The 11,419-nt window shown below is 30.5% G+C and overlaps 2 protein-coding genes across 2 annotated transcripts in view; one reads left to right on the top strand and one right to left on the bottom strand.

Annotated features, from left to right (window-relative positions):
- Positions 1–1,027, bottom strand: part of LOC107645000 (UDP-glycosyltransferase 74F2) — a 2,685-nt gene extending 1,658 nt beyond the window's left edge. The window contains exon 1 of the mRNA XM_016348994.2: positions 289–1,027. Within this exon, the coding sequence (XP_016204480.2) occupies positions 289–963 (675 nt within the window). The 5' untranslated portion in view covers positions 964–1,027. The remainder of the gene's footprint in view (positions 1–288) is intronic.
- Positions 8,550–10,937, top strand: LOC107644999 (protein NUCLEAR FUSION DEFECTIVE 4). Its single transcript, XM_016348993.2, has one exon. The coding sequence runs from the start codon at positions 8,927–8,929 to the stop codon at positions 10,700–10,702; it is 1,776 nt and encodes a 591-aa protein (XP_016204479.1). The 5' UTR covers positions 8,550–8,926; the 3' UTR covers positions 10,703–10,937.

Raw genomic sequence — 11,419 nt, 5'->3', positions numbered from 1 at the left:
TCTTCAAAAAAATAAAAATTAAAAATAATTTTATAATAAAAAATTAATTAATATTAACTAACTAAAAGTTAATTTCCTATCATTATTTACCGTGTAATTTTTACCATGTAATTTTCGCATTCCCTTATGGCCAAAATAAAACATTATTATTTAAGTACAACATTAGCAATTAGTTATGAACTTACGACCATATTAGCCCAACAAATCAGTCACTCTTATAAAATACATAAATATATGATGATTAATTTCATAATATGTGCACGTATCATTTTCGGATTGGTTAATTACCTGAGACTCCAATTCATAGAAAGTGTTGGCAAGCACCCAATCTGCCTTATGAATGTTGCAAAATTGATTTCTAATGATGTCAAAGTAGCCTGGATAGGATCCATAGTCATACAAGAAAGATGGCAACTCAGAAGCTGCAAGCTTAGGCAAACCTGGAATCAAATACTCAGACTCTGAAAGTGGCAACTCCAACCACTTCTTATAAACATGGAAGTATATGTTGTTAACAGCACAAGGTTGAGTAAAAAACAAAGCACCAAGTATCCCAAACTCATCTTTTGCCACATCAAGTGCCCAATACAAGAAACCGTCGCAAATAACACAATCCACAGGGTTGTTGTTACTTGCAAGCTTTTGAATGAGATTTGAGAGAGTTCTTGGACCAACCTTCCAGAAGGTTTCTTTGTAGATCTCTAGGGACTCTGCTGCTGCTAGGCCTCCATTGTCATAGCCATCAGAGATGCTCTCAACTTGAATGTTTTGAGGATCAGATGATGAGAGGCTCTTCAAAGTGTGGGGGGTTGTGGTGTTCCAAAAGGAAACCGTGCTTACAAGTGTTATCTTCAATCCTCTTTGAATCAAACGCTTTGAGAACTCAATCATGGGGTTGATGTGGCCTTGTGCTGGGTAAGCCAACACTAAACAGTGAGCTACATGTTTGGATTCTTCTCCCATCTTCTTCAAACTTTTTTGGATGATTGAACGATTAGTTGCTAGTGTTCCTAATGTATATTTGGTTAGGTCAACCATGACACATCCATATATGGCACGGTTTGGTCTTACTTAGGTAGCGTTTGGTAGAGAGACAGAGACTAAAAGACTGAGACTTATAGATTTTACAAATAATGAAATAGAGACTTAAAATAATTCTTAAATTTTCAATTAATACAAATAATTTTTTTATTGAATATTTATATATATGATGAATATGTTTTGTCTTTATTCTTTAATTTAGGCAATATTATTTGTTTTTTTTTTTCGCTTTTTTATGTCTCAAGACCTCGTAGTTATCTTGTTTTGATTTTTTTAGGGATTCTGCATTTTATTAATCTATGAAGTACACACACTAGTCTGAATTATTGTATTCGGATGTTGGATATAATATTCATTGACACTCGTCTGACGTGCGTGTGTTATGTGTCAAAATGTATCTTAATAAAAATTAAAACATTTTTTGTTAAACATGTTTAGACACATCTAATTACCATCATGTGTCCGCGTGTCTAACCTTATTTTTAATATGTATTCTTAAAATAAATTAAAAAAATATTTTAAACATTTTATATAATTAAAAAATAAAAAAATAATTTATATTTTAATATCAATAAAGTATAAAAATATTATTCTAATTTATCTAAAAAATATTTTATATTTTATGGATTTAGCTAACATGTGTCTTTAGGACACATGATAGGCTTACTACTACTAGTAAAAAATGTTAAATATTTTTATTTAATGAATGTAAAACAAATGCATTGAAAACTTTAATTTTTTTTATATTAGTAATGAAAACTTTCTTGTCGTGTCTCCGTATGTTATAACTTATAAGAATTTTAAATTTGCGTGTTTGCCTATTTCGTATTGTGTCGTATTTCAATGGGTTTTGCTGCATAAACAAAGCGGAATTCGAATTTCTAACAATTACTTAAGTGAACGAGTGAGTTGACTACTCGACCAATCCAAATCAATTATCAGATTTCGTATTTAATAATAGAATTGACATAGCATACTCATTAAAGTGTTTTTTGATTCGGTTTTGCTAGGTAGACAATAACTTTTGTAAATAATGTGAACAATTAGCTCTAGAATTGACCCAATAAAATAAAAAAAATACTCCACTCCTAAATTATCTTTTAAACCTTAACATTAGGATAACCATCTGCAACATCCAGCTATTGTTAACTGTGCAAGAATAAATCGAATAAAAAGAAATAATCATCCAATTAAAAATAATGAACATATACCTATTGAATTGAACATCCAACGTATCCATTATTCATATTGTTTAATATTTTCATTCTCTACTTATACTTTTTCTTTTTGATTTATTCTTTACTTCTTTCTCATCATTAAATCAAATTGATTATATCAAATAAATTATTCAATTATTAATTTGATTAATTCATACATCACATTAAATTCTAAATTGGATTGAATTTTAAGTATTTAATGATAAAGTTGACTTAGTTACTTCTTGAGAATATTTTTTATTTTATTTTGTTTTTTTGATTATTAAACCAAATCAATTACAATTAATTATAGCTAATCTATTATTATATCAATTATTTGATTTTTTTTTTGGTGACTATATCAATTATTTGATTTGAACCATGATGTATTAGATGTGATTTAATCATCGAAAATTTTATATATAATTAGGTATGATTTGATATGATGTAGTTTTATCTTGATGATATTTTTAATTTATTTGATTTAATTGATTAAAATAAATTAATTATAATCAATTATACTTGACAATTATTATTTTATCAATTATTTGATCAATCATGCTACACATACAAGTCTTTTTGGTTTACAAGTCTTATAAGTAGGACCAAACCCAATAGAAGCTACACTCACCCACAAAAGCATGTTAACACGCGCATCACGTTTCCAAAGTGTTCCCTTACCATTAAAAACGACTCTTCTTCTTCTTTCTCGATGAAAATCATAACTGTCATTTTTTCTTCGCGTTTTTCATCCTCCTCCTCTTCTTCCTTCTTCTTCTTCTCCTTTTTCTTTGTGTTTTTCCTCCTTTTTCTTTGCATGTTTCATCTTCATCATTGTATTTTTCCTCCTTCTTCTTTTGATTTTGCAACATTATGTATTTTTTTTCTTTATTTGATTTTTTCCTCCAAAAAATAATTATGAGAATATGAAATAAGAAGATGAAGAAGAACAGCAGAAGATGAGAAGGAGGAAGATGAAGAGTTCTGAATTATGCAGAACTTATCAGAATAAAAATACACCCGAATATCTTCATATTACACCCAAATATCTTCGTGTTACACCCAAATATCTTTGTTTTATACCCAAATTTGCTGCAAATACAGAAATGAATTATGTTACATGTACACTAAAATCAACTACCAAAGTCAGCAACCAGGATAAAATACATACTGGAATACAAATAATACATTGAAAATAAATTAAAGCACACATATATTTATACACAAATACATTGGCGGTTGATTTTAGTGACTGATTTTAGTGTACAAATAGCATTTCTGTACAAAAAAATATTTCATCTAATGCTGCATTTTTTCTTCTTCTTCTTTTCCTTATTTCTTTCTTTCTTTTAGTTAAATAAATGTAAGTTCATTATCTTCCAAGTAATTTTACAATATTATGTGTTTCTTCTTCTTCTTTGTTTGAACAAGAAGAAATTTGAGAAGGTAAAACAAAAAAAAAAAGATGAATAAGAAAAAAAGAAGAAGAAGATGGTGATAATGATGAAAAAATAAATAAAACCAGCAGAATATGAGGAGAAGAAAGAAGAAGAATTTTGAATTATGCAGAACTTATCAGAATAAAAATACACCCAAAATTCCTTAAAATACACCCAAATATTTTCGTGTTACACCCAAATATCTTCGTTTTACACCAAAATTTGCTGCAAATACAGAAATGAGTTATGCTATGTGTACACTAAAATTAGCAACCAAAGTCAGCCATCAGTATAAAATACATATTGGAATACAAATATACATTGAAAATAAATTAAACCACACATGTATTTATACACAAATACATTGATGATTGATTTCAGTAGCTGATTTTAGTGTACAAATAGCATTTTTGTACAGAAAAATGTTTCCTCTAATGCTGTATTTTTTTCTTCTTCTTTTCCTTATTTCTTTCTTTCTTTTAGTTAAATGAATGTAAGTTCATTCTTTTCTAAGTAATTTTGGAACATTATGTGTTTCTTCTTCTTTGTTTGATTTTTTGTTTTTATTCTTGTTAAGAGAGTAAAACAAGAAGAAACTTGAGAAGGTAAAACAAAAAGAAAAAGATGAATAAGAAATAAAGAAGAAGAAGATGGTGATGATGATGAAAAAAAAAGAAGCAGCAGAAGATGAGGAGGAGGAAAAGAAAGAGTTCTAAATTATGCAGAACTTATCAGAATAAAACTACAGCCAAAATTCCTTAAAATACACCAAAATATCTTCGTGTTACACCCAAATATCTTCGTTTTACACCCAAATTTGGTGCAAATACAGAAATGAGTTATGCTACGTGTACACTAAAATTAGCTACCAAAGTCAGCCACCAGTATAAAATACATACTGAAATACAAATATACATTGAAAATAAATTAAACCACACATGTATTTATACACAAATACATTGGTGGCTGATTTTAGTAGCTGATTTTAGTGTACAAATAGTATTTTTGTACAGAAAAATATTTCCTCTAATGCTATATTTTTTTCTTCTGAATTGAACCATACCTCAGCCACTTGATTGGATTCAAAACAATAAAAGGAGGAGAAAAATTGTATGAGAAAAACGCTTGTATGTAGAGAACAAATTGCTCATCAATACCATAGAGGGGCTGCAAAAATACACCAAAAATACACTATATTAAAACAAGCATAAACTATAGAATGCAAATAGAACTATAAAACCATTATAAAAATAACAAAAATCATATTCATGAATCCTCATTAAACAGAAACTAAAACAATTCAACTAAAAGAATAAGATAATTCACCTTCAGAAAAGCCATAAATTGTAAATACACCCAAATTTTCCTAAAATACATCTAAATATTCCTGATTTACACCCGAACGTCTAATATAAAATGCAGAAAATTCATCAGAACTAGTACATTAGATTCAATTCAAACAAGGAATAATAAACAACAAATTTCATATACAAGGTTCACGCATTATTCAACTACACAATTATAAACTACTAACTGGATTCACATTCAAATTCAATTATTAACTGGAATTAAACCACACCTCAGAAACTTCATTGGATTCGAATTCAAAATCTACTTCGCTCTGGTTCAGCTGATAATCTAAAGTTGAATAATCCATTATCTTCAAAAACGATTTCAGAGCTTAATTTCAGAAACAATGGAAAACGAGAAAAATGAAGAAAGAGAACAGAGAGAGAAACTTATGTAAACGGCGAAGGAGAAAAGGGAGAAAGAAACGCACGAAAGAGATCGAAGAGAGAAGACAAGAAAATGCAGAAGGAATTCAAAAAAGAAAACGAAATCCTTTTGAAAAAAGAAATTATATATTTGCGTTGATTGATTGAAAAATCTGTTAAGGAGGCGCGTGAAACATACATGCCGTAAGAAACGCGTTTTAGGGATTAGAAATTTTCAGGAGTTGTATAACTTATATAGTAAAAAGGGTTGTATGTAGAGATTAATCCTTATTTGATTGGAGGTGCAATTAATGACATCTTATGTAACATTTTTTAGGTATTTTTCAATTTCTTTGTATTGATTCATTGAACCTAATTAATTTTTTAGTTGTTTATGGTATCTGTTTTTAATTTGACATATTAAAAATTAATTTATTGTATATTTAAATTAAAAAAAAATCATAATTTTACTTTTACTTTCATTTACAGTAAAAAAAATTCATAAAATCTTTTTCTTTTTCTCACTAACCATATCCCACATTCCCTTACTCAAAAGTCATCTGCGTCGCAACCATTATCTACCACTCAGAATTGTCTGCGTTGCCTACCACCGTCCATTGAGAGTCTTTTTTTATTTTCTCTTTTGAGGAATCTGAATTTAAATTATCACGAAAAATATCTAAAACTAAATAAAAAGATGTATATTCAAAATTTAAATATATATATAATCAAATAAAAATAAACATCTAAAATTATTATAAAAAAAAAACTAAAAATCTAACAAAAAGAAAAATCCAAAAATACAACAACAAAAAATATCTAAAATTTAACAAAAAAAATATATCTAAAATTATTTTAAAAAATTTAAAATTATTTAAAAAAAAACATCTTAAAACTAAAAAAAATATCTAAAATTATTTAAAAAATTATTCAAAATAAAAAAAAACATCTGAAAGTTAAGAGAATAAAACATACGAAACTAGTGAAAAAAATCTTCCAAAGAAAAAGAAAAAGGAAAAGAGACTGGTAAAGACGTCAAAAGATTGTGCGACGTCACAGAGAGAGGATTTGGAGGGGGAGGCGGTGGTGTTGCGACAAGCGGAGTTGGAGGAGAAAAGCCCAACGTCCGGCAATTGAAGTTGCAGGGAGAGGCGTGGCCAGCTCAGCAATGAGAGGATTTGGAGGGAAAGGGCCACGGGCGAAGCCAAGGCGGTTAGGACAACACAAACGGAAGAAGTAGAGGGAAGTAAACATTAACGGTGCTGGCATAAAGTAGACGAGCTGGCAAAGAGAATGATGAGTGACAACCGACAATGAATGCTAAAATTATTAAAATGTTAAATAAAATAAGTTCTCCTGTTTTTATTTATTTATTTTACCAAACATTTTCGATATTTATATATAAATTTTTTTTATTATTTTTAATTATATTTATTTATTAAGAATTTTTTGTGTCTAAACATTAAAAAAAAATAAAGAAACAGAGCAAGAAAAAAGACAATACAAAGAAAACCAACAAATATTCTTCCTTTTTTTCGTTTACAAGGGGGCTTAGAGCCCCAACCAACAAATATTCTTCCGAAGCCGCCAAACAATAATTGGGCTACCGTCCTGAGGATATATGGGCCTGGCCTGGCAATGTATCTGCCCATGACCATGAAAAAAAAACAGTCGCCCACTAATGAACTGGGAAAAAAAAAATCTGCCCATGACCATGAAAAAAAAACAGTCGCCCACTAATGAACTGGGAAAAAAAAGAAAAAAAAAAAAAACATTGCTAGCTGAAGATTGAAAACTATGATGAGCAGTGCGCATCACTGGAGACAGAACATCAACATTCCTAGGAGTGTGTGCATGACACAAAGAAACAAGAACATAAGAATAAATCTCCACGTGAACATACGTGGAATATTCCATCTTTTATCATGTCTATATATTTAGGTTGAAACGTAAATCTAAACATAAAAATATTTTAAAATCCACCGAATATATATGGATACATATATATAACTAGAGTCGCTATGTTGACTACTTGACTATGCTAGCTGAGAAAAAAAAAAAAAACCTTACATTTTTCTATTTTTTGTCAAATAACGTGTTGTTGAATGTTGATGACACTGATCGTTCGTGGACTAAAGCTTGGTTCTGGTCGTTCTCATGAATATGCATTTTTATTCATATATAAGGTAAATACATTATTGATGGCTAATTGATGGCTACAAATCACAAAATCTGCTGGTCCCTAACACTCCTCGTTGAAAATTATAATAAGATAAATATGATGATGTATTGTTTTTTAAGGTATGAGTTTATGCGCTCATCGTGGCTGCAAGAGAACCATATACCGTGGTGGATATATATGAGTATAATTCTATGTAAATATATCTATGAGACTATGATATCTCAAATCTCATATTTTTTTCAATGGCGCACTTAAGACTTGAGGTCCCCTCAACAGGGCCACCCAACCATATACAGTTTGTTATCAACTACACTACTGTTTCTTAGAACAATTTTATCCAGAAAAAGTGCATGAAAATTAAAAAATGGCATTTTCCTAATACAGTTGGTCTTAATTAATTCACGAGTTATCTTATTTCAACATTTAGTTAAGGATTCAAATTCTTACATTTTGTATAGAAGTGTTTTTTCTTTTTAGATATATGTCTATTCGAAAAGTTTTCATTGCAAAAAAAATTTAGTAGAGGTAGATAGAACAGAGAATAAAATATATAAAATAGAGTATAAGATATGGTTGGTTTATGTTTTTTTATGTTATTATTTGATGGCATTAAATTTGTTTTTAATTATACCACTATGTTTCATGGAGAAATAACTATATATTATCAGTTATTTTATATTTTGAGAATTTTTGGTAGGTAGTATATATTATATGTTATAAAGTATCTTCCTAGGAATAAGCTAAGCTTTGTTTTTATTCATTAAAAAAAACCTTGTAACAGAGAACACCTTTTAGCTCGCTTAAAGGGATTGGAACGGAAAAAAAATAAATAAAAAAATAAAACGAAGACAGACTGGTAAAATATTATATTATAAAGCATGTATATAATAATATGATAATATCAAAATTAAGAAGTACTTAAAATATTAAGAACATACATTGTCTCCGGAAGAAGTAGTGCACAATATGTAGACTTTTTCTTTGATATGGAGTGGACAAGATTCAACTTAAAATGTGCATGATTGTCTTACTACACAATATTGGTAAAAGGTTTCTACATCAGCAACATCATCAATCATTAATTAATTAAGATGATAATTGAAGTAATAAGGGAAAGGAAATTCTGGGGTAGCAGCATACTTTAGATGTTGCACCTTTTCTTCAAACAAATTAAAATTACACATAAATACAGATGCAAACTATCACTCACTCTCTTTGTTCCCACCACAAAAACTAAAAGCCTAAAAGCACACACTATATAGTACTATACCCTTCACAGCTTTAGTTATTAGTACTATACCCTTCACAATTACAAAGAAAAAAGCACCTAAGATCAGAGAAGAGAAAAGAAAGATGATGTTGTCAGGTGAAAATGGTGGTGCAAGAAGCAAAGATTTTGCAGTCCAAGTGTTCACAGGAAGATGGTTCATGGTTTTCTCATCATTCATGATCATGTCGGTTTCAGGAGCAAGCTACATGTTCAGCCTCTACTCCAGAGAAATCAAATCATCATTGGGATATGACCAATCTACTCTCAATCTCTTAAGCTTTTTCAAGGACTTAGGCTCCAACATAGGCATTCTCTCTGGCCTAATCAATGAAATCACACCTCCTTATGTTGTCTTAACAATTGGTGGTGTCCTCAATTTCTTTGGCTACTTCATTGTATGGCTTGCTGTCAGCAAAAAGATTGCAAAGCCACAAGTTTGGACCATGTGTTTGTACATTTTCATTGGTGCAAATTCACATTGTTCAACAAACACTGGTGCACTTGTCACAAGTGTTAAGAATTTCCCTGGTGTTAGAGGTATTGTTATAGGCCTTCTCAGTGGCTACCTTGGCTTGAGTGCTGCAATTATCACTCAATTGTACTATGCTTTCTATGGAAGTGACACAAAATCTCTTCTTTTACTCATGGCATGGCTACCAACTGCTACAGCTTTTCTTTTTCTACCATTCATTAGGCACCATAAGGGTATTCAACAGAAGAATGATTCCAAGGCTTTCTATAACTTCCTTTACATGTCACTAGTCCTTGCAGTGTTCCTCATGATTGTAATCATAGTTGAAAAATGTTTCTCTTTCACTCAGAGTGAATATTATGCTACCACCACTGTGATGCTTCTCTTGCTTGTTTTTCTTCCACTTGGTGTTGTTGTTCAGGAAGAACACAGAATTTGGAAGGCCAAAAAACACCAACAACAATTGAATTGTGAAGATCTTCCAAATCCAAAGCCTCTGAATATCATAACTACAGAGAAGCCTAAAGAAGTGACCAAGCCTGCACAACCATCATCATCAGGGTCTTGTTGGAAAGACATGTTCAAGGCACCAAACAGAGGTGAAGATCATACAATACTTCAAGCAATTTTCAATCTTGACATGCTGATTTTGTTCTTTGCTACTATATGTGGTATAGGTGGCAACCTCACAGTTGTGAATAACTTGAGTCAAATTGGAACATCATTAGGATATTCCCCACATAGCATAACAACATTTGTTTCCCTTATGGCAATTTGGATCTACCTAGGTAAAATTGTGCAAGGTGTGGTCTCAGAATTTGTCATAACAAGATTCAAGATCCCTAGGCCTTTCATGTTAACATCAATACTTTTGTTGTCTTGTGTTGGTCACCTCTTAATTGCATTTAATGTCCCAAATGGTCTCTATGTAGCATCTATTGTTATTGGGTTCTGCTTTGGTGCAAATTGGCCAATACTTTTCTCAATAATTTCTGAACTTTTTGGACTTAAATATTACTCAACATTGTATAATGTTGGGTCAATAGCAAGTCCAATTGGGTCATATTTGCTTAGTGTGAGGGTTGCTGGGCACTTTTATGACAAAGAAGGTCTAAGGCAAATGGCAGCAATGGGACTAAAGAGAAATCCAAATGAAGAGTTGAATTGCAATGGTGCTGAATGTTACAAGTTAGCATTCATTGTAATCACTGCTGTGTGTTTATTTGGAGCACTTGTGTCACTGATTTTGGTGTATAGGACTAGGGAGTTATACAAAGGTGACTTGTACAAGAAGTTTAGAGAAGAAGATTCATCTACTATCAATACTGCTGAAACTGAAATGGCCATGTCTCAATACAAGACTGTTGTAGAACCTGCTGCAAATTGAGGATGGATCTCAGGATCTGTGATCTTTGGTAAGAATATTAAAGAAAATGAATTTCAGATTGATAGCTATAAGCTATTCTAGCATATATATGTTCATGTTTCTATAATGTTACAAGTCTTTGATTTCATCTAAGCACATTATTTTATATGATTGGAATGATTGGAAGTTCTTGTAAGCTGTAATGTTACAAGTCTTTGATTTCATCTAAGTAAATTTTACATACTAGTTTGTAACATATATAATTTCTATATGATTTTTGTATTTAGTGCATGTTTGTTGGTAGCGTTTGTTTTGAGATATTGGGAAAGAGAATGGGAGACTGAGACACAGTATCATGTTTGTTGAGAGACTGGTACTAAAATTTCTGTTTCTGTCTCTAAAATTTCAGTATTTCAGAACCTCCAAAAAGTAGGGACACAAGGGACTGAAATTTTTAGAGACGGAAACTAAAATCTTAATAACATTTTATACCTAAAATACTCTCATTTCAATTAATTAATTCCAATTTTACCCTTTGTGCAAATTAAATTAGAGTTTTATTCTTGTTTCAATTTCTGTCTCTCACTTTGCACCAAATAGAATACTAAAATTTATTTCAGTCTCTGTCTCTTAGTCTCTGTCTCTCAGTCTCAGTCTTTCAGTCTCTGTCTCTCTACCAAACGCTACTTTAAAAAGAACAATATCAGGACTAACACTGTTTATTAATATTAGCTAATA

The sequence above is a fragment of the Arachis ipaensis genome, chromosome B05 (assembly GCF_000816755.2).
Source record: "Arachis ipaensis cultivar K30076 chromosome B05, Araip1.1, whole genome shotgun sequence".
NCBI classification, from domain to species: domain Eukaryota; kingdom Viridiplantae; phylum Streptophyta; class Magnoliopsida; order Fabales; family Fabaceae; genus Arachis; species Arachis ipaensis.
This window is presented reverse-complemented; position numbering and strand designations above follow the sequence as displayed.